We start from the raw sequence: 21,110 nt of genomic DNA on the forward strand, positions 1-21,110 counted from the left end.
GTACTACCTCATGGTAAGATGTGAGATAAACTATCAGTTTACTAAGCACCTGAGCAATATCTGGACTTGAATGTCATAAAATAGCATGAAACTACAAGAAAATACCCTGGCTATTAACAATTACAGCGTAACTATAAGCTTCAGAGGGATGAGACAGGACTGATCTTTGACAAAATACTGACTGCAGGCAGGACGCGGCTTCTTAACGCCACCGCAAAAGGAAACCAAGGGCCAGACACCTTCACAGCCCGTGTGGCAGGAGGTAACCGCAGCCGGCTTCATCCCTACGCACCACCATGGCTGTTTGCAAACCCAAAGGAAGGCTCTGTGCTCTGCATAACTTCTGACCAACACCCGGTGTGCCCTCAGTCGCTGTTACTGGGACAAATACTCCCTAGGTGCCATGTTTAACCACACATCACGAAGCAGAGGCCCATGTGGCATGGCGAGGGGAGCCGCTGACAAGAAGATGGGAGAGGGGTAAAAGCCCTGGTGACAGGAGCTCCTCCACCTCCCTCTCCTCACAGCTCCACTTCCCGCCACCCACCCGCCGTCCCCATGGCAACGCCAGCAACCGCCCTTCACAGGTCCCCCTGCATGGCTTCACCACCGCTTCTGCGCATGCGCCATCCAGAAACATTGGGTGGTGCGGCGCGGCTCGCGCATGCGCAGCGCGCCGGGTGACGCCCAAACCCGAAAGCGGGCACCGCCGCCGCGTGGCGCCCTGCAGCTCCCAAGCGCCGGGGCGGGCCCGTGCCCGGGCGAGCCGACGGCATTTCCGGGGGAGGGCGGGAGGGAGCGGCGCGAGCAGAGTTGACTATATATGGTCATAGGCAGCGGCGGGCGGCGCGCGGCGCGGCCGCTTCCTGGTTCGGGCCGCGGCGCTGAGGCGGCGGCGGGCGGGTGAGAAGCAGAGCGGGAGCCGAGCGACCGCCGGTCTGCCCGCCTGCGCTTCCCTCCCTTCAGTGCCCTCCCGCTCCCTTCCTTCACAGCGCCACCGGCCGCGAGCGGGCGAAGATGCCGTACGAGATCAGTAAGCCCCCGGCGAGGCGGAGGAGGGAGGGTGGGGGGCTCCGGGGGACCGCCGGCAGCAACAAGTGACCGCGCCTTCTCTCTCTCCCCCACCCGCCTTCTCTCTCTGTCTCCCTTCCCCCTTTTTTTTTTTTTTTTTTTTTTTCTCCTCAGAAAAAGTGTTCGCCAGCCTCCCGCAGGTCGAACGAGGCGTTTCCAAAATCCTCGGAGGTGATCCTAAGGGCAATAATTTTCTCTATACCAACGGAAAATGTGTCGTCATCAGGAACGCCGATGTAACGTATCCCGCTTTATTTCGCTCCCTGCTCCGGCCCCGCTCGCTAACTTTGCTTTGCCTTCCCAGCCCCTCTCCCGCAGCAGCCCGGGCTTTCTTCACGCTTAATTATCGCAATTTGAGGTCGCGGCTCCGTGATCGGCAGCAGGGGGATAGGAAGGGTGCATGACTCATGCGTGCAGCCATGGGCAGCGGCTACAAAAATCTGTAAAAAAAAAAAAAAAAAAAAAAAATCTGCAAAAAAATCATTTTTTCCTTCCTTTCTCTGCATAGGATTTACACAGCAGAGACCGGTATATTCTGGTTGGCCCTGTTTATCTCCTCCTATGCCACTGTTAGGAAGTTGAGAGTTCTGTTTGCCTAATATATGAAGTCTTCCTTATTTCCTCTATTGGGCCTTTTGCTAGTAAAAGAAGCATGCAAATACTTGCAAACAACTGTCTTAAAGTCCATTATTCTGTAGCTTCCCCCCCACCCTGTGAGCACTCCAGGAATCAAACCAGTTGTCAGGTACTTGACTGTGGCAGGCTGTACCTTGAGCCTTCACCCTGCTCATAGGGAATTTTTCTCGTCATTTGAATATTAAAATGCCCCCAGTTAACATTTTCACTGGTGTTGTGTTTTTTTGCTTTGGTGATAACTAGGGAAATGTTAGATGAGTTATTTAAATGATTTCAAAGATGGCATCCCTTAGAGAAGCGTGGAGGAAGTGTTACATGTCTTGGCTATTGTCTTGCTATTGGTTTTCAAAAATCATTCTTTACATCAAAGTAAATGCTTGCTCTTCAGAAAAATCAAATTCTCCCCTAGATTTAATTATCTCTCTTACTCCAAGCTTGGCTTGCAGCGGGGAGAGCTGCAACGGGACAGATCCTACCTCTGGAATTTCTGGGTCTCCACGACAATGTATTTGTTGATGTCTGCTTCTGCTTTTTGTAAGCTGGATGTAAACCCTGATATCTCATCACTCCCACTGTATTCAAATGTTTCTTCACAATCATGTCATAACACAGAAATGCTAGTAAACATTTAATTCTTTGTAAGCTTCTTGTGTGATAACCGTTTAAGTTCAGTCACTGAAAAACAAAACCATGCTTGTAATCTGGTTTTAATGCCTCAGTACTTATCCTATAGTAATAGTCTTTCACTCTTGGTGTCAAGAAAAGTTCAGTTTTCTGAAACCATAACCCCCAGTTAAACACTGTAATGGCATACAGTGCAATGAGAGAAGAGAGAAAAGCCACTCTGCTTACATTACAGTTCTTGCCCAAGATACGGATTGTGACCTCCTCCCTTGCACTGTCACTAGTGCTTCTCTGACCCTATTTTGGGGAGTTGAATTGGAAGAAAACAACTTGCTTTTAGCTTTTTGAATCAGCTCACTGAAGGTTTGACTGGTGCCAGTGTTAGTCCCAGCATGAGACAGAATGTAGAGCACATTGCAAAGTCTGAGTGCAAAAGCAAGGTGGGACTCTGGGAGTTCCAATTTAGACTGTTTAAACTCTCAAGGGATGTTGAGAATGGAAGTTATAAACCCTTCAGTTTTATGTTATTTAAGCTGGCATGCAAATTTACCTGAACTGGCAAGCAGGGGAAGAACACCCACCTCTAAGAGCTAATCAGTGGTGATGAATATAGCCTTCAGGGTTAATATGTGAGCATGAGCTAGAGACATTCTTTAACAAGGAAATGTCCTGGAGTGGTGATGAAGAAGCTCTCAGAGACAGAAGGACTAGTGATATTTGTAAGGTTTCATACTTCATAAATAATTTATACTGTCTTCATGGGTCCAAGTCTACTTTGAAGCTTGGAACTTTAACTGCTTGTTTTCATACGTGGCTCTGGTTTCAGTGTTCAAAATAAGCCACATAAGCTCTCTCTTCTAGTTGAATCCGGTATTAGGTTCTGTATTTGTCCTAGCTAACAAACTTATCCTAAAACCTCTTTAGAATTGATTTTTTTCTTCCTGGTATGAAAAACACATGAAATTTAAAAATAAATCAAAAAAAAATCAAATAAACAGGATTTAAAATGGTAATTCTGACTTTCTACCTCATATCCTGAATTTTACTGTATTTTAAATTTGGGAATTTGATCTTAATGGTACATTTCACCCTCTTAAGTCAGTCTGTACGTTCAGTCTCATCCCCTTAGGTCTGTGAACTCTCAGAGTGTTGCTATAAAACAGCAGCCACTTATGTATGCCATTACTAACCAAATGTGGGGTTGGTTTGAGCTCCTTAAACTTGGAGATGGTGCAGCTATTGCTCAGGGAAAACATTATCGTGTATTGCTTAGCTAAAATCCTAGTTGCACACAAAATGGAGAATGACATGAGGATGCTGCAAATGCAGACAATTGTGACTTAAGTAAGGCTATAATGCACTCAAGCAATGTAAAAGCAGGAATGAAAAAGCTGCTGCTTGCATGAGTAAGCTATATTTTGTCTCCTGAGATGTAGCAGTACTGCAACAGCAAGAACTCGTGCAAGCAAGAGACTCTCTTTCTAGCATAGAGCAGGTGCTTTAGTTTTTCCTGATTGGACAGCTGAATCATGCCACAACATCAGGTGGTTCTCTGGTTTGGTTGGATAATTCAGTACTTATTGCAGCAGCTAAAATGGACTTTTGTTTTGACCATAGGATAATGTTTCTGGAGCTGGAAGATGCCTGTTAACTGCCAGTAAAAGTCTGCTCTAAGGAGTAGTGCATTACATTGTAGCTTAAGCAGTGTGTTCGGGAGATACACAGAATGGCTTTTTTTTGTTTATGCAGTTAATTTGAGAGCAGGCATTGGGAGAATTTTTTCTAGATGTTATCCTTTGGTGTGGCACCTCAGTATTGTAACACCATTGGTCTTCTGAGGCACAGTCAGTTTTATTATCCAGCCTGAAGCCTCTGAAAGCACGTAAAACCGAAGAGATAAAACTACGATGGCATGGCAGCAAATTTCTTTAAGAACTCCTGTACAGCTGTTGCTACTAGGGAAGACTTCCTGTGCTAGTCTAGCAGCTTTTTAACCAGATTTCAGTTGGCAAGAATGAGTAAGCCTTGCACAGCTCATTGGTTACTGAGTAATCCGGAGTGTGTGTACTGATGAGTAACGGCCATGCAGTATGGTTAACCATCTGCTGAACCTTCATACTCCACTATAGTACAACTTCTGGGTGTGTGTTCTGAAGCACAGCTCGTGTTTAGTGGTCTACATAGAGAGCTGTCTTACCTGGCTAGCCTCATAAAAAGGACATCTGATGCTTGGCATGCTACTTCTGGAGAGGGTTTTTCTACTTTTCAGCAGATACTGAAAGGAGGAGAGGGTCACAGCTAGTTTGTAAGAGGAAATACTTTAACTGTGCCAGTTATTAGAAATTAGCATATGATGTTTCAATCATAACTGGACAGCAATTTTCTGCGATGTGCCCTGCAGTTTTCTTCTCAGTTGTAGACTATATCTTGATTTAAAGGAAAGAGTGAGAGAAATGCAGGAAGAAATTATGAATTTTATCATGGAATGTCTGATTTTACTCCTATGAAAACCAGAAAATATTACCTAGTAACATTTTTTTTCCTTTAAATTAGAATCCTGCAATTGCTGACATCTATACCGAGCATGCCCACCAGGTTGTAGTTGCCAAGTACGCTCCTAGTGGATTCTACATAGCGTCTGGAGGTAAGGTATTGATGCGCATGCTGGATGGGCTATGGGGGCAGAGCTGTTAAAAGTGCTTGGCACAAAACTTATTGGCACAACAGAGGAGAGTTAACCTTTAAATGTATGTCCAAACTATATGCATCCAATGTGACGTGCTGCAATGGCAGTTTGTGAGGGAGGAAGGAAGGACTCGTGCAGTTGTTCCTCTAACCTCTTTCTAAAGCATTGAGTTCTGTTTCCTGCTTGGTCTTTTTAAAATTGATGCTTAAATCAGAAGGAACCTGGAAATCAGCTTTACAAAGTAGAAAGTTAAAGAGAAGAAAGCTTGGTGTAATAAATGACGTCTGTACATGCAGCAGAATAAGCTGTTTCTGAAATATGGGGCTACTGTTTCTTCCCATTAATATACTTAGATACTTCAGGGGTGAGGGAAGAGTATACTCATTTTGTTTCTATAGCCCCTTTTTTCCTGACAGAACTTGGCAAGATTTAGCATCATTTTTCTTACAGCTGTAACACAAACTAAAAAAGGCTTTCCCTGGTAAGTTAACAGGGAGAGTGGCAGATTCTAAACTTCTGTGAAATGTATATATGTGAATGAATATCTGAGAATGGACAACGTGAATTTCCTTCTGCATGAATTTTCTGGATTATTAGCAAAAATGGCTGCAGTTTTTGATGACTTACAAAGAACTAAAACCCATGTTAACAGCAGCTTGGTTCAAATAATTCATTCTTTTCAGGAGGACTTGGTGTACAGTTGAAGAATATTAACGTGCAACCTCCATTTCTTAGAATTGCAATCAATTTGTATATTAAAAAAAATATAAAAATGCCATTGTCAATTAGAAACACTTGAGAAGCAACTAGTGGGCCCAAATAGAGCAAAACTTCCTGGTTTGAAGTAACAGATCAGTTACTATTGCTGAAAATAAATGTTCTGAATATGTACCCCTTAGTGAGTCTAGACTCCTTCACACAGGCCTTAGTAGTTCATGAATTTCTCACCAATTTTATGGGTACAACACTTCTGAATTTGTAAAATACCTATCCTTTCCTGCATATCCAAAAGCTGTATTAGAATATGTATCTTCTGAATACTGGAGAGCTTTAAGAACACTGATAACACAGCCTTAGGTTTTTATATTTTTTGTTGTTCCTTTTTTCCCCTCCTTGTCTGAAGGGAACGAAAGCCAGGATTTTCTTGGCTCAGTCTTGTGTGTGGACCATATGTCAAACCGAGTACCTTCTTAAAATCGAGCTTGTATTCTTTATTCTACCAACTTTGTGCTGTAGGTTTTTGCTGTACTTAACCCTCAGGATAACCATCTATTTTGTTCTTGTGACAATGTAGATTCAGTCTTCTGTAAAATAGGTTATATATGCCTAGCTTGATCCGAAAAGATGTCTTTCATTCGTGATCAGTGTAAGGAAGCGCCTTGCTTCTAGGGGAATTACTCATTTGTGTTTTTTTGTTTTTTTTTTTTTACTTTAGAAGTTGTTTGTCCTACACCGGTAAACAACCTTAGGCTGTAATATTTCCTTTAAAAACTGTCTTCTGTATGTCACTTATAGTTTCATGATACTGCTGAGCATTGGGTCTGAAGACAGTATCAAGACTCTTTAAGCTTGTTGAAGTATAACATGTAAGACTCACTTCTCTATAAGTTTGCATTACGTATGCAGCCTGCATTAATGCTTCATGAGACAGATCTTTGGCAATATGTTTTGTGGGTTTTAAGGTAACTTCTTCCCTATTGGTGTCATAAGAGACATAGTAATGTGAGATAAGACAAAGCTGCGTGTCCTATCTGTTAATAGACGAAACAAACAGATTTTGAAGTCTGAACTTAAATTCAACTACAAAAGCATTCTCTGTAAAATGAAGGGTTCTAAATCTCTCCTTTTAGCAGAAGTAAAGGAGGTGAGTCAATGGGCAGGTCCCAAAGATAAAGGGATGCTGTATGTCCATGCTATAAAGATGCACTGATACTCAAAAGAGCTCTGCTGTGCTGGAAGATAGGCCTTTAACATATAGTTTATTCTAAAAAGTGTTTTTTATGAAGGGTTCAATACACACGATCCACTGTGTGGGCTTTGTTACAGATATGTAAACCTGTCTGTGCATAGAACAATTCTGCTGGTTGCAGTGTTGCACCACGGTAATTGCTTCTAAATGGAAGAAAGCTCTAGTTTTGTGTAATACTTAAAGGAAATAATGACCAAGGCAGCTGGGATTATGTTGCCCTAGATTGTTAGGATTTGTTGCATCTGCTGCTTGTGTCATTAGCATTTCTGATACTGTTAGATTTCTTTGTAATAATCTAGAAGCTGCATGTGGATACCTGCACAAATAAGCACGTACATGCTTTTGTATAGAAAAAGCACGCTGATGTGTGCATGAGTAGAGCTTTATGGGTAGAGGTCTCTTCATACCTCTCTCTATATATCTTTATATTTACATGCAAAATGGGTTTGCTACAAAGGTGCAAAAAAGTTGAAATGTGAATTTTAGTACAACAGCCACTGTCCACCAGTTTCCTTTCTTATTGTAGGGTAGGGTGGCTTACTTTCCAAAGTAGCATGTGTGAGCCATCTTGTAGTTGGTGGGGGATTTTCATTTTTTTGGTAACACAGACATGTAATATGCAAATGCCTACCTGCTCTTTACTATGTGATTTTAATCATGTTCTCAAAAGTTCTTTACATGTATTATATTTATTGCAGCATGTCTTGAGCCTTAAATAATCTGGTTAAAAACATACATCAGTGAAACAGATGTAGTCTTCAGCATTCTTAAATCAAGTGATTTGTGGTTGTTGAGATAAGATTGGTCCCTAGTACCAATGTTCAGTGTAGCTGAAAATTTGTATCCTGGCAGATTGTTGAGTCATGTGACCGAGTCATGCTGGAACAATAGTTATATTCTGCTTTATTATGGCAGATGTCTCTGGAAAGCTAAGAATCTGGGATACTACACAGAAGGAACACTTACTGAAGTATGAGTATCAGCCATTTGCTGGAAAAATCAAGGATCTTGCCTGGACTGAAGACAGCAAGAGAATTGCTGTGGTTGGAGAAGGAAGGGAAAAGTAAGTAATTCTTTTGTATTTTGTATAAGTTGTACATATGTCTGTGTATTTATGCATATGTATTTGTGTGTGTATAAATATTCACACTGTAAACCTCTGTAATCTAGCAAAGCAGGTTCTTTGCAGAAAGCTTTTCCTTCTTCAGAGGCAGGAAATCGTGGTTTGTTCCCTCTTTAGACTTCAAAATGTCCTGTTCTGCAGCAGAATACTTTATGAAGTATTTGACAGCTGTAGAGGTACTCAGAAAATACAGTAGCTTAGTTTAAAGCAGTTACAATAGCTTAGTTTAAATTGTGTGGGTTTGCTTATTTTTTAGGGGTGATATTGTATTAAATATCTGTTCAGTGTGACTCTTTGGGGATTTCTTTGTCTGATTCTGACAGAGTAGGAAAGAAAAGCCACAAGTAGATTCTCTTCCTCTTCTTTAACCCCTCTCAAATTGAGGATACAATTGAATAAGACTACAAATAAAGAAAACCTTGTATCTGAATTCTCTCACCCAGCAACACTCCCATACTTTTAGGTATTACTGTGTTGATTAAAATTGCAACCAGTTGTCCTTGTCTGACTAAATAAGGTGTCTGTTTCACTTAGGTTTGTCCTTCATGTTTAAAGACTGGCAGATCTCTAAAGCAGAGTCCATACCAAGTAGTCTCATATCCAAATGTCTGAAAAACATAGCATGGTCCTGTTCCCCACCTCCTGTACCATTTCTTAAAAACCTTGTCCTGATATTGCAGAGATGTTCTTTGTCCCTGTCTGTCCCTTCACCCCTACCTGCCCCTTGATAGGTACTGTAGAAATTTTGTTCTTCTGCATTAAGAAACTGGACTCTTTCATATTTGGTGTGTGTACTTCAAAACTGGAATTGAATGCAGAAGTCATTCTGTTGAATGCAGAAGTCATCCTACAGAGCCTATTTTAAATAGTGATTTTCTGATAGTTTAATGCCATGTACTGACTATACTGATTTAAATGCCATTGTACTGACTATACTGATTTAAGGTGTTTTTTTTTTTTTTTTAAAAAAGGCAAAAATGATTCCTTATATCTTTAAGTAATTGTTGTAAAAGTGATGGCACCCAACCTGGACTAAATTGTCAGATAATTGATCTGATGCTATTGTTATCCTAGCTCTCTGAGTTCTGTGTAGTGACTAGGTAGTTGGCATAACTTAGTGCTTTCTCTTATAAACCAGTAGACTTGCTGAAGAATATCTTCGGGATCTCTGATTTGTAAAAGCTCCGTACATTTAAAAAAAAAAAAAAAAAAGTTAGTCTGACCTTTTCAGCAAATGTCTGCTATTAAAGTCTAGGTTCTATCTCCAGCAAGATCTTAAATATCCTTCAGGGAACTGTGATGTGGTTGCATGAGATTAATGAGATGACCTAATTTCTTTGAGTGCACTCGAATCTGCTGTTTGCAGATGATCAAGGAATTGATCTAAATGTAACTTTTATGAATTATACTTAATGTGTACTTCTCTAACTAGATTTGGAGCAGTGTTCCTGTGGGATAGTGGTTCGTCTGTTGGTGAGATCACTGGACACAACAAAGTGATCAACAGTGTGGACATAAAACAAACAAGACCTTATCGTCTAGCAACTGGCAGTGATGACAACTGTGCTGCTTTCTTTGAGGGACCTCCATTCAAATTCAAGTTTACACTAAGTGTGAGTTTTAAGCTTAGTTACGGTTATATTAAACTGTGTACCAAATTAACTAAAAGCTTTACAAAAAGCTTGTGGTTTTTGTCACAACTAGTTTTAATAAGTTCTTAATTCCCTCTTTTGAGCCATAGTTGGTGTCACGTGTCTGTCTTAAACCCATGTTTGTATATAACTGAAGGCTTGGCTCAAGCCTACAAAACCAAAAAAGATAATTTCTTAAGAAGAAAACCTGAAGCATTTTAAATTTTGGCCTTACATCCTCTTTCATAGCATAAGCAGTAGGAATTCTCATCTGCCCTTGTGGTGCTCCATGAGCTCTTCTTCCTGACAGAGAAATGCGTAGTGTTTCTTAAGACTTCAAGGTGCTTGATTCAAGAAAAGTGGTTGTGTGAGTGGAATTTCCCAATCTGCTTAAGAATGCTTAAATCTTAAATCCCAAGGCAGCTTTGAAAGGGTGAGAGGAGGTGTTTTGAAATGTAACTAGCCACAGAAAATATATACGCAATACTCGTAGAACTCAATTTTCTGTTTTTACATTTTCTTACTTTTTTATTGTACTAATTGAAATCTCATAACTGAAATGAAGCCTGGAAATACCACATTTAAGACAGTCATTGTTACTTGAGGCAAAAAAAAAAAAAAAGCCAAGAACTTGTGTAGCTTTTTCTGATGCCATAAAACGTGTCTTAAAAAAAAAAAAAAAAAAAAAAAAACAGTATTGCAGAGATACTGGATTTTATTGGAATAGTAAATTCCAAATACTTATTGGCTCTTTTTTAAAAACGACAGTAGTAGGACTTATTTTCATAAGTATGTGCTTTGAGTAAGCTTCATACATTGACTTTAGTAAGGATTCCATTCCAGTTCTAGAAAAGGAATTGTTTTGAGCTCTGCAATCCAATGAAATGATGTAGTTGCCTAATATATTTCTGAACTTAAGTTGATACTTACATTTTGCTAAGCTGGTTCTTCTGGAGCTGTGAGGTCTGAATTGCTTACCAGTGCTGCTCAGACTGGTATGCGCTGGAGCCTTCCTTTTAAAGTGATATTTGAGTTGCTGTATGGGATTCAAGTACAGGCTGTTAAATGGCTTAGATTGAAGCTTGAGGTATTGTGGGGGTGAAAAATGTATTTAATCAAAGAAAGTAGGTTAGAACCTGCCTTTTATAATACTAAAAATAGTCTTCCAAATCTCTTTGCATGGGAGCTTTGGCCTCATTGCGGTGCTTTCCTATTTAATGTGTGCTTTCTAGTTAACATCGTTCGAATAGTCTCCTATTTGTAAATGGCCTATTTGCGGAGCATACATCAGTCTTACCTGGTTATTTCAGAGCTAGTATGACTGCAGTCTCCCAGAATTGGAATTCCAGTGAACAATTTATTCTTCACTGCTCTGTTTTTTTTTTTTTTGTTTTGTTTTTTTTTACAATAATAAGCATAAAATACTTTTCTGTGTGCAAGATTCCATTGGACAATGAAGTAAGTCAAACTTTAGAGAATGCTGCAGAAGAATTGACTTGAGGACAGGAATCCTATGATTGCATATAGGCTGCACCTGAGTTTTTCCCCCCCCCCCACATATCCCTGATACAGAGGTTACTCATTCACCTGGTATTGTGCAAGCGGTGTGAACTACATCAATATCCAATGGTTTCTTCCCTGGGCTGTTGTTGATTCGCATGGTCTTCAGATAGAGGCTTGGTTTGTTCTTGAGAAACTGAATAGCAGTATTCTCTACAGCAGGCATCTCCTACATAACTAATTTATGGCTTGAATATAAAAGAACTTCATTGTTACTGGATTATCTCCTATGTAAACTAGTCTCTTATCTTGTATACTGGTTGTTCTCTTTTCTACAGGACCATACGCGGTTTGTGAACTGTGTGAGATTTTCTCCTGATGGGAACAGATTTGCTACAGCTAGTGCAGATGGCCAGGTAAAACACAAGTAACTTTCTGTAGTGATTTTTACCCCTGACAACAGTGCTAAGCAGCTGCCATCACAGAGGGAGTTAAAAATGTTACATGTCCCACAATTTCAAATGTCAGGATCCAACGTACAGGGTGGCTTACTGTGCTTATTTAGAATTGTCATCTTATTGATTCAGGCTTAAATATCCAATGCAGGAATACTTGAGCCTCTTCAAAAATCTGCTACTTAATAAGCCAGGAAGTGTGCTTTGTAACAAAAGAACATGAGCAATGCAAGTACCAATGTTCTAGTTCTTCGGTGTTTTTTCTCCTGTTACTGATTTTCTATTTGTGATATGTGTGCTCTTTTAAGATTTTCATCTATGATGGGAAGACAGGAGAGAAAGTGTGTGCTCTTGGTGGAGGCAAAGCTCATGATGGAGGTATTTATGCTGTAAGTATCACTTCATTTGTGCAAATGATCCGTGCTGTTTCATTCCAAAGTTCATGGACTGTGAAGTCTTGCAATAATAAATGCATTTACTATCTTATGGTGGCATTTGCTTTTACAGATTAGTTGGAGCCCTGACAGTAGCCAGTTGCTTTCTGCTTCTGGAGATAAAACTGCTAAAATCTGGGATGTTGGTGCTAATTCTGTTGTCAATACTTTCAACATGGGATCAAACGTGCTGGATCAGCAGCTGGGTTGCTTGTGGCAGAAAGACCACTTACTGACTATCTCCCTCTCTGGCTATATTAATTATCTGGACAAGAACAATCCAAATAAACCTTTACGTGTCATAAAGGTAGGTGAAACTTACATTGTCACACCAGAGTCTCTCTGATAAGTGGTTTGGTGATTGAAGTTGTCTAGATGGAATAGTTGAGCGCTGACAGATGGCTTTGTTAAATGAGCATTGCCAAACAAGCTATATGTGACTGACTATCCCAAGTCATGTAAATCAAAAAGCTACAATGTTATGTGCAGTGATATTGTGCAAATATATACAGACTGATTTGATTTCGATTAAGGTTATCAAATTTTTCTTTTGTAGTAGCTTTAAGCATTCTTCAGATGAGAGAAGAATACAGCATAGATAGAAAACTGCCAGTGATGTCTCAGTCAACCAGAGCCACTGTGTTGTGAACAAGGTGACTAGGGTTACTATACAAGTGAGCTTTAATTTTAGGAATTATAGAGTTCGCTGACACAGCACTCTCACGGGAACTTACATTTTTACATGAACTAGAAACAGATGTCCCAGATTCTTGCTACTGCTACTATAATTCTGGCAGCTGGTGTGGGTGCACAACCACATTTAATCTTCATCTGAATTGTAAAGTGCTTGAAAAGTAAACTTTGCCTATGAAAAGGCTGTGAAAGTATTTTGGCCTAGCTAGCAGTCTTTAAGTAATAGGGGTATTCACAGTGCTTATTTTTTTCTCCTTAATGAGTAGTACATGTAAATAGCGATACTGCAGTAGTAAAGTGGCTTCACTAATTAGTGGTTTGTATTCTGGGCGACCTTTAATGCTTATAAATGTTACTTTCTGAATAACCTCTAATTCTTCTCAAATAGATTTGAACTTATATATGGATGTTAAAATGAAAAATTGCCCATCAATAATTATTTGTCTCCTATTCACAGGGTCATAGTAAATCAATTCAGTGTCTTACAGTGCATAAAAATGGTGGAAAGTCCTATATTTACTCTGGCAGTAATGATGGTCATATTAATATCCTTTGAATAATAACGTGATACTTGTTTTAACCTAATAGTCCAAGAAAGCTTGTTAGGAAAAAAATGCTTCACCAAAGACAAAAATTATCTTTATTGAACACAATTTATATCTGCTGAAGAAACTTACTTTGTCTACTTTGTCTTCCCCATCTTATTTTACTGTTTGCCTTTAAATTTGCCTGCTAAATACATGCCAATTCCTAATTGCCAATTCTCACTACTTTGTGGTAGGTAGATTGTTAGAATGGAGAAGTAAATAAATATACAAATTAGCCTCTTGTAACTTTCTGTATATACTTGATTACACATGCTAAATATGTATTGCTGCTGCTTGCTGTTACATGCAGTAAATAAGTTCCAGCGTGAGCTGGAAGTCATCTGTTTTGTTTTTTTAGGTGTTCAGGCCAAGGAAGATGATAAACTCTTGTTCGATCTCCCTCTGACCTAGTAATAAGCACTTCTTACAGTAGTTCTTCCCACCTGTATTCAGGTGACATATTCTGTGACATACCAATCCTGTTCTTTGATATCCCAAATGTCACTAGGCTTTCTCAGTACTTGAGAACTTGTACTTCTCTTAAGATTCGATTCCAGTCCTGCTTTTTTTCTGAAGCAAAATGTTGGGAATGCAGAGTGATCCCTAAAGGGTAAAGGGTGAGGCTGTGGTGTATTTAGCTAAGACTGTTGGCTTTTCTTCAACATTCTGAAGATTATAAATAAAACTGCAGTCCAGCTTGCCATGATGCATTAAAATGGCATTACACTGGCAGAAACCATCACAAAATAAAGGACTTAGCTCTCAGCAAATCTCTAGTACAAAATAATAGTTCAAACTGATGTTAATACTTCTTATGAGGAAAAGCCAATGTTGCAGGACTTCTAACTGTAATTCTTTTCAAAAGTACTTTGAGTTCTCAGACCTAATGCTAATTGTTCCAGTATTTACTATCAATTGTAAGAACTTGTTTAGCTTATTATAGAACATCAGAATTTCATTTAATAAATAGTGTGAGGGATATTGAACACTGACATCGGTTTCCTGGAGAAAGTGTAGAGACTCCATTATTGGAGATGCTCAAAACCCAATTGAATGTACAATCTGCTTTAGCTGAACCTGACTTGAGCAAAAGTTTGGACTAAACAGTCTCTAGGGGCTACTTCTGACCTCAGTTTTTCTTATTATATAAGCTATTTAACTTTTTAATTGGGATGTTGTTCTATATCTGACTGCATTGGCATCTTCAAATATTCCTTAATTCTGTGTGTACATTATTGGGATTCAGACACTGGAGAGAATGATGGCTTTTCTGGGAAGGGCCATACAAACCAGGTTTCTAGAATGGCAGTGGATGAAATGGATCAGCTGGTCACCTGCAGTATGGATGATACTGTGCGCTATACTAACCTTAGCAAGAGGGACTACAGGTTAGTTAAACTTATCTTTTATTGTAATATTGAAGTCTTTTTTATTTTACAGCAACCGTTTTATTGACTTATGGGGTATATAATTTTATGCTGCAATTTATTCAGGTTTAAAGTTACCATGGAAACTGTAGAAATGATTGCTGCACCAACCTTGCTTTTTTCTGTGACAAAGGGAAATGCATCCCAGACTTTTTGCTTAGTCTTATCCCTTCCTCAGGTTAGATAGGTATCTGCCTGTATCAGGTGGCTTAGGGGATGGTGGGAAGGGTGTCAGTTACTCTGATTCATTAATACACAGGAATACTGTTAATAAGCAGCTTTTTAGGAGGGCTGGGATACAGCTGTTTCTTCATCAAAACTGCAACTGAAGGAAAAAAAAAACCTTTACAGAATTGTATTAAGATCACCTAGTTACATCCAAAATTCATACTCTAGTGTAGTAATGTAGTAACACTGACTTTCACTTAGAAAGTATACTACATGATTAAGATATGTTTACTCTTTAGAATGTCAGTAAGGCAACTTTGCAGATTTTAAAACTTTTCATGCATATCAGTGAAGATCATTATTAGGTGATTATTTTAAAACTGATTATTCAATAATATTAAGTTTGGAATATTTTTTTCTGTTTTGCCCTTCCTGCTTCTCTACCCTACTACACCTTCCTCCAGTGGCCAGGATGCTGTGAAAATGGATGTTCAGCCAAAATGTTTAGCTGTGGGTCCTGGTGGTTATACTGTAGTTTTATGCATTGGACAAGTAAGTATTCACTTCTGGACTTGCAACACAACTGCTCTGTTAATAATGCAGTGTATGGTAACAAGATGGCTTCTAACTTGTTTAGTGTGGGATTGTTAGCAAGAACTTCAGAGAACATAATTAAATGAGCCCTTATGATAGCCTTGCCTTTTCTTCTTCTACTAATTCAATGGTCTTATGTATGGATTTAAACTTAATGTAGTCTCTTGTGTGCATACATCTGAATTCATTATCAGTACAGTTTTGTGCTGGAAGGCTGCACCAAGTCTAAATTGAAACAGGGAGAAAAGAGCCCTGTTTACCTGCTGAATTGGAAGCTAAATAGGCACGTCTTGACTGTTGGATATAAGTCTGTCTGAAATAAATCCTCTCAGGTACTGATTAAAGAGAGATTCTGATTTGCTGTCTCATTCAAGTTCATTATTCTCGATTCCATTCTCCATACTCATTATCTTTTTGGAGAGAGAAGGGGAGTTCTGGGGAAGAGGATAAAGAAGAGAGGGAGGGCAGAAAAGGGCAAGGCAATAAAATTAACTTGATCATGTAACTGCTGGAGTAAGCACACTTACCTCTATGTACTATGCTGGCCTTAAGAACATCTTTGGTAGTATTTAAGACTTCTCTGGTGTATGTTTTTTTTTTTTTTTTTGAGTGATTTTCTTAGTTGATTCTTTTCTAAAGATTATATGGATTAAGCACTATGTTTATGCAAGAATATTAACTTCCAAGTAATGCTCTTGTGTGTGCTGTTCAGTGAGGCAGTTCTGGAGGAAAAATTGCATCTTGCTGCTGCATTTTTTTTGGCAACTAATCAATTGAAAAAATGCTGTTCAGCGTGGATAGCTCTAATTTGCTTGTCAGCAGTATTCAGATCACAATACTCCAGAAGGATTTGTATCATCAAGGCAATCTTGTATCAAAGCCTGCTGAAGTTCTGATATTTTTTTTCCTTATTTGGATACTTGTTCTATGCTTAGGCTTTTCATTAATATTGTCCAAACCTGTTTCCAATGTGAGTTATAATTCTAGTTGTCTGTTACATAAATCTAGATAGGAGATAGCCCTCAAAATGTAATACTGCAGTATTAATGTGCAGCTAATTTGGTCTTGCATCCCTTCCTTTAATAGTGAACTGGGCAGGGAGTGAGCACTGCTAAAAATACTACTTTATCCATGTTTCTTTTCTGTTCTGACCAAGTGAGGTAAAGCTGAATGCAGTAGAGCATGCACTGTGCTACCTAATGTAGAATGCTTAATCTGCTGTACTAGAGTACTTAGTCACCACACAGGCCTTCTTTAATTTTTAAAGGAGTGAATCAGTTCCCTTAGGATCAGAATATAGTAAACTTCTGAGTGGTCAGAGTGGATTTGTGACTAAGCAGTGTGGGTTAGTCATAGTTGTGTATTGGGCGCTTGGAAGAATGATCTTAATAGTAACTGATTTTTATTTACAGATTGTCTTGATGAAAGATAAGAAAAAATGTTTTGCAATTGATGACCTTGGCTATGAGCCTGAAGCTGTAGCTGTTCACCCTGGAGGAGGTACAGTAGCAGTGGGAGGAACGGTAAGGTTGCACTTCTTAAAATTGTACTTCTGTGAATACTTGCACCAGTAACAGAAGCCTTTAACAATAGTAGGTCTGTTGTGTTGAGTAGTAGATAGCAGGTTGTAACAACAGCAGTATTGTAATAAGTAACCTATGTATAATTGGTATTCCTGGGGAATGAAAGCCTAGGTTCTTCTACCACTGTGACCAACATTTTATTTCATTTCTCCCATCTCGTCTTCAGTGTCTATAAAATGTTTTTACTCAGTTGCAAGCTTAAAGTAGGCAAATTCTTCAGTACTGTATTCTAGACTTGTTGGACTGCAGCCAGTATAAATGACAGTTCTTTAAACTGTTTCTCAATATAAGCAGTACCAGATGGAATTGATGAAAACAGCCCAGAAGCTCGGTGAGCCTTCCTGTTTCTACTGTACAGTGATTATTTCTGTACCTTCCACTCTTCTCCACTTTTAACTTGCAGGATGGGAATGTCCGTTTGTATTCAATCCAAGGAACCTCTTTAAAAAGTGATGATAAGTCTTTGGAAGCTAAAGGTCCTGTTACTGACCTGGCATATTCTCACGATGGTGCCTTTCTTGCAGTCTGTGATGCAAACAAAGTTGTCACTGTCTTTAGTGTCACTGATGGCTATGCGGTAAGAAATGCTGCATTTTTTTTTGTTTAAAAACAAACGCTGGCATCTTGTAGCTAAATCTGTTGTGGAATGTGTAGCTAGTGGACATAATTGTTAAATTGCAAATGTGTATTTGGTGTTCCTGTGACTTTAGTTGATGTCTTGGGATAGTGTTTCTTTTCACAGCAGCTTATGTGAAGCCATCAGATTGTTAGAGTAGGTGAGGAAATGTACAGCATAAGTTGGTTACTATGAAAATGCTCAAGTTCAGTCTAATAACAAATAGGGTGGAGTAGGGAAAAGGGTGAGGTTTCCACAGCCTAGGGGTAATTAAATACAAAAGATTACAAAGTATGCAGGTTCCATATTTGGGTCAGCTGAATCAGTAGCATGGAGTTCTCTTGCCTTTTTTCAAAAGTCAATGGATTGCATGCATATCAAGTAGAGAAATTGTGTGCATTTCTGTACAATAGATAAGAATGCAGGCCCAATTTGATGAGAATTCTGCAGTGCAATAAATTTTAATGAAGTGAATAAAGCAGACTTAGCGATGTAACTTTGCTGGCCGTGGCATACAACTTTGTGGTAAGAACTAAACACCAAAAGGGATATATAGTAGGGCAGGGAATCTTGTTCTGTCCTTAAATCTGTCCTTTCACCAAGAGCCAAGTAACAGGCAATTGCTGCTTCTCAGCTGAGTAGCCAATATGTGAATCGGCATTCTAAAGTCGTTTTTACTGAAACCACACTGAAATAGAAAATTCAGTATGACATTCCAAAAAAAACCACTTTAGTTTCTAAGTAAAAAATTAAAAGCGTTTTTCTTTCTGGAAACATCTGAAGGGTTATTTTAAAGGCCTCTAAATAAAAAGTAACTTGCTGTATGTGCCCTTTACAGATCCATGTTTCGTAGAAAGTCTTCAAATTGTTTACAGAAGGTCTGGATTTTTATATACATTTTATGCCATTTATTTAAAGTTTGATCAAAAGAAGTCAGCACTTGGCTTAGGGCATCCATCTGCACCTTTAGATACACATTAAAATTATAATTGTTTATTTCTGTGATGCTATACATTGAAAGCCAGTGATTTCTTGCAGTAGCTGGAACTAATGAAATGATGCTGTATCCCTGTTATCTTTCAAATAGGAACATAATGTCTTCTATGGACACCATGCAAAAATTGTTTGTATTGCCTGGTCACCAGATAATGAACACTTTGCTTCTGGAGGCATGGATATGATGGTATATGTTTGGACTGTAGGTGATCCAGAGACCAGAGTCAAAATACCAGGTATGTTTGCTTCAAAATCTTACTTCTAAAAGTTGCTAGTCTTAAAATCCTGCATGGTGCTTGTTTTCTAAAACTGTACAGTAAGCAGATAAATTGCTGTGTATGTTCCCAAGCTAATTTAGCCTTCATGTTAATCTCCTCCATATAGCTTAGCTGGCTGTTTTAGATATGTTCTGTTATGTTCTTTTATTATGTAGTAACAAAATACAGTACTAGTATTTAATGCAGCTGAAAATCACTTTTGGAATATGTGCTGAAGTTTTGTCAGCCTGGCCTTCCTAATTATTTTCTTATTTCTCGCTGCCATACAGATGCTCACAGACTACATCATGTAAGTGGCTTGGCATGGTTGGATGAACATACTCTGGTAACAACATCCCATGATGCTTCTGTCAAAGCGTGGTCTATCTCCTACAATTGAAATAAGCCGTCTCTTTGGAAGGACCTAATCAGGGACTAGAACTACTGCAGCGGAACATAGCATTTCTCTTAAAGAATCTGTATTGGCCTCTGGGTCTGCTATCATATCCTCATATCTTTACAGGGTGTTCATATCTGTAATTAAATGTACTTTGAAAGCTTTAGCCAGTAACAGTTTGCACATGAAAAGCACTTAAATTATGTCTGGAGCTTAACCTTTGTGCTGAACATTCCAGAGGCAACAGCCTAGCAAGTTGGCGTGAAAGATTCAGGCGTGAAAGATTCAAACTCAATCACTCGTTCTTTTCTAACCAAGAAACATGAGACTGTACAGCATGAGAGTAATACTTCTCATTTTTTCTAATTACAGAACATTTCTGTACTAACGGTCATAGTAAGAATATTTAGTTGTGATCTGAAACCAATCAAGCTGTGTGCAGCTACTGTATATTGCTTTGCTTCTCTGTACTGCACCAAACTGTTGCCTCAGATTTTCTCCTCCAGATAACAAAATGGGGTACATACATAATAAACTTTTTATGTATTTCATGTCAAAGCTTTGTGGTTTATTTTAGGATGGAAGTGTGGGGTTTTGATGTACTTACTGTTGTGGGTATAATGTTTACAAATAATTGTTGTGGCAACTTCTTGCTTCGAAAACACATTTGTTACTTTCATGGAATAAGAATGTCTAGTCATTTCAGTGTCAGAAAAATCTGTTTCAAAGATTAAAGATATTTTCTGTTTGAAGGAGGAGAAGCATGTTATTGTTCACAAAAAATGCAGTACTTCTACCACCCTTTTTTGAAAGTACAGGAATTAAACTAAGTGAAGCATTGTTACGACTCGAAGTGCTTTTTGAGGAGATAATGTTTGCTAAGTAACTTCTATGGATCCGCATGTACAGAACAGTTGCATGTAAGCTGTTATCTAATGCAAACAGATCATGCTCTTGTGTGTAGTTCCCTTCTCGCACTCTACAGCACATGTAAGTGATTTGATGCTAACAGTCCAGCCAGGCTGGAGGAGGGCACTGGTGCAATGTAGTAGGATTTGTTACCATCTCTATTGGCCAAAAGTTGTTGGTGGTGTCCACAACCTTGGAATACTTTTTTTTTTTTTCCAAACTTTCCTCTAAGTCTTTATCACTGTCACCCCTCCACTATTGGTTTGGTTTTTACTAAGCTTTCCTTTCTGTGTGGATTTGTATGTTGTTTTTCTTATTAGTTATATTTCTATTGATTAATTGTACAGCAAATAAAAATTCTTCCACTGGGCCTTTCACTGATAACTTACAATGTCAGATGTATCATGTTATGTGTTTTTTTTTTAAAGGGGGAACAAATAGTGGATGTGTATTTGGCTACATAAGCAAAGCACCTTTTCCAAAGAAACTGCTGACCTTTCTAGAGCTATCTATGTGGAAATAGGGTTCTAGGTGAAAACAGAGCCTTTGCTGTTAGGTTGACTATAAAACGTATGTGTGGTAACAGAAGCCACTGGCTTGGCTGGACAAATAGCGATTATTTCAGCTATCATACATCCATTTTTTTTGTTCCCTTTCTCCTACACCCCTGTTCTGTCTGTGACAGCTCATGACAAAATGCTCTACAGGCAAGTTCTCAACCCCTTGACCTCTTCTAAAAAAAAAAAAAAAAAAC

General features: G+C 38.9%; 1 protein-coding gene across 1 annotated transcript; it reads left to right on the plus strand.

The window, feature by feature from the left end:
- Positions 1–849: 849 nt before the first annotated feature.
- On the plus strand, positions 850–20,202 carry WDR1 (WD repeat domain 1). The gene is made up of 15 exons (XM_082759277.1): positions 850–1,033; positions 1,186–1,307; positions 4,885–4,975; positions 7,902–8,049; positions 9,542–9,722; positions 11,579–11,656; positions 12,004–12,084; positions 12,203–12,436; positions 13,280–13,367; positions 14,641–14,797; positions 15,469–15,556; positions 17,011–17,121; positions 17,585–17,758; positions 18,885–19,029; positions 19,341–20,202. The coding sequence occupies exons 1-15, from the start codon at positions 1,018–1,020 to the stop codon at positions 19,448–19,450; spliced, it is 1,824 nt and encodes a 607-aa protein (XP_082615403.1). The 5' UTR covers positions 850–1,017; the 3' UTR covers positions 19,451–20,202.
- The last annotated feature ends 908 nt before the right edge of the window (positions 20,203–21,110 follow it).

Source organism: Aythya marila (genome assembly GCF_965140915.1).
Source record: "Aythya marila genome assembly, chromosome: 4".
In the NCBI taxonomy this organism is placed as follows: domain Eukaryota; kingdom Metazoa; phylum Chordata; class Aves; order Anseriformes; family Anatidae; genus Aythya; species Aythya marila.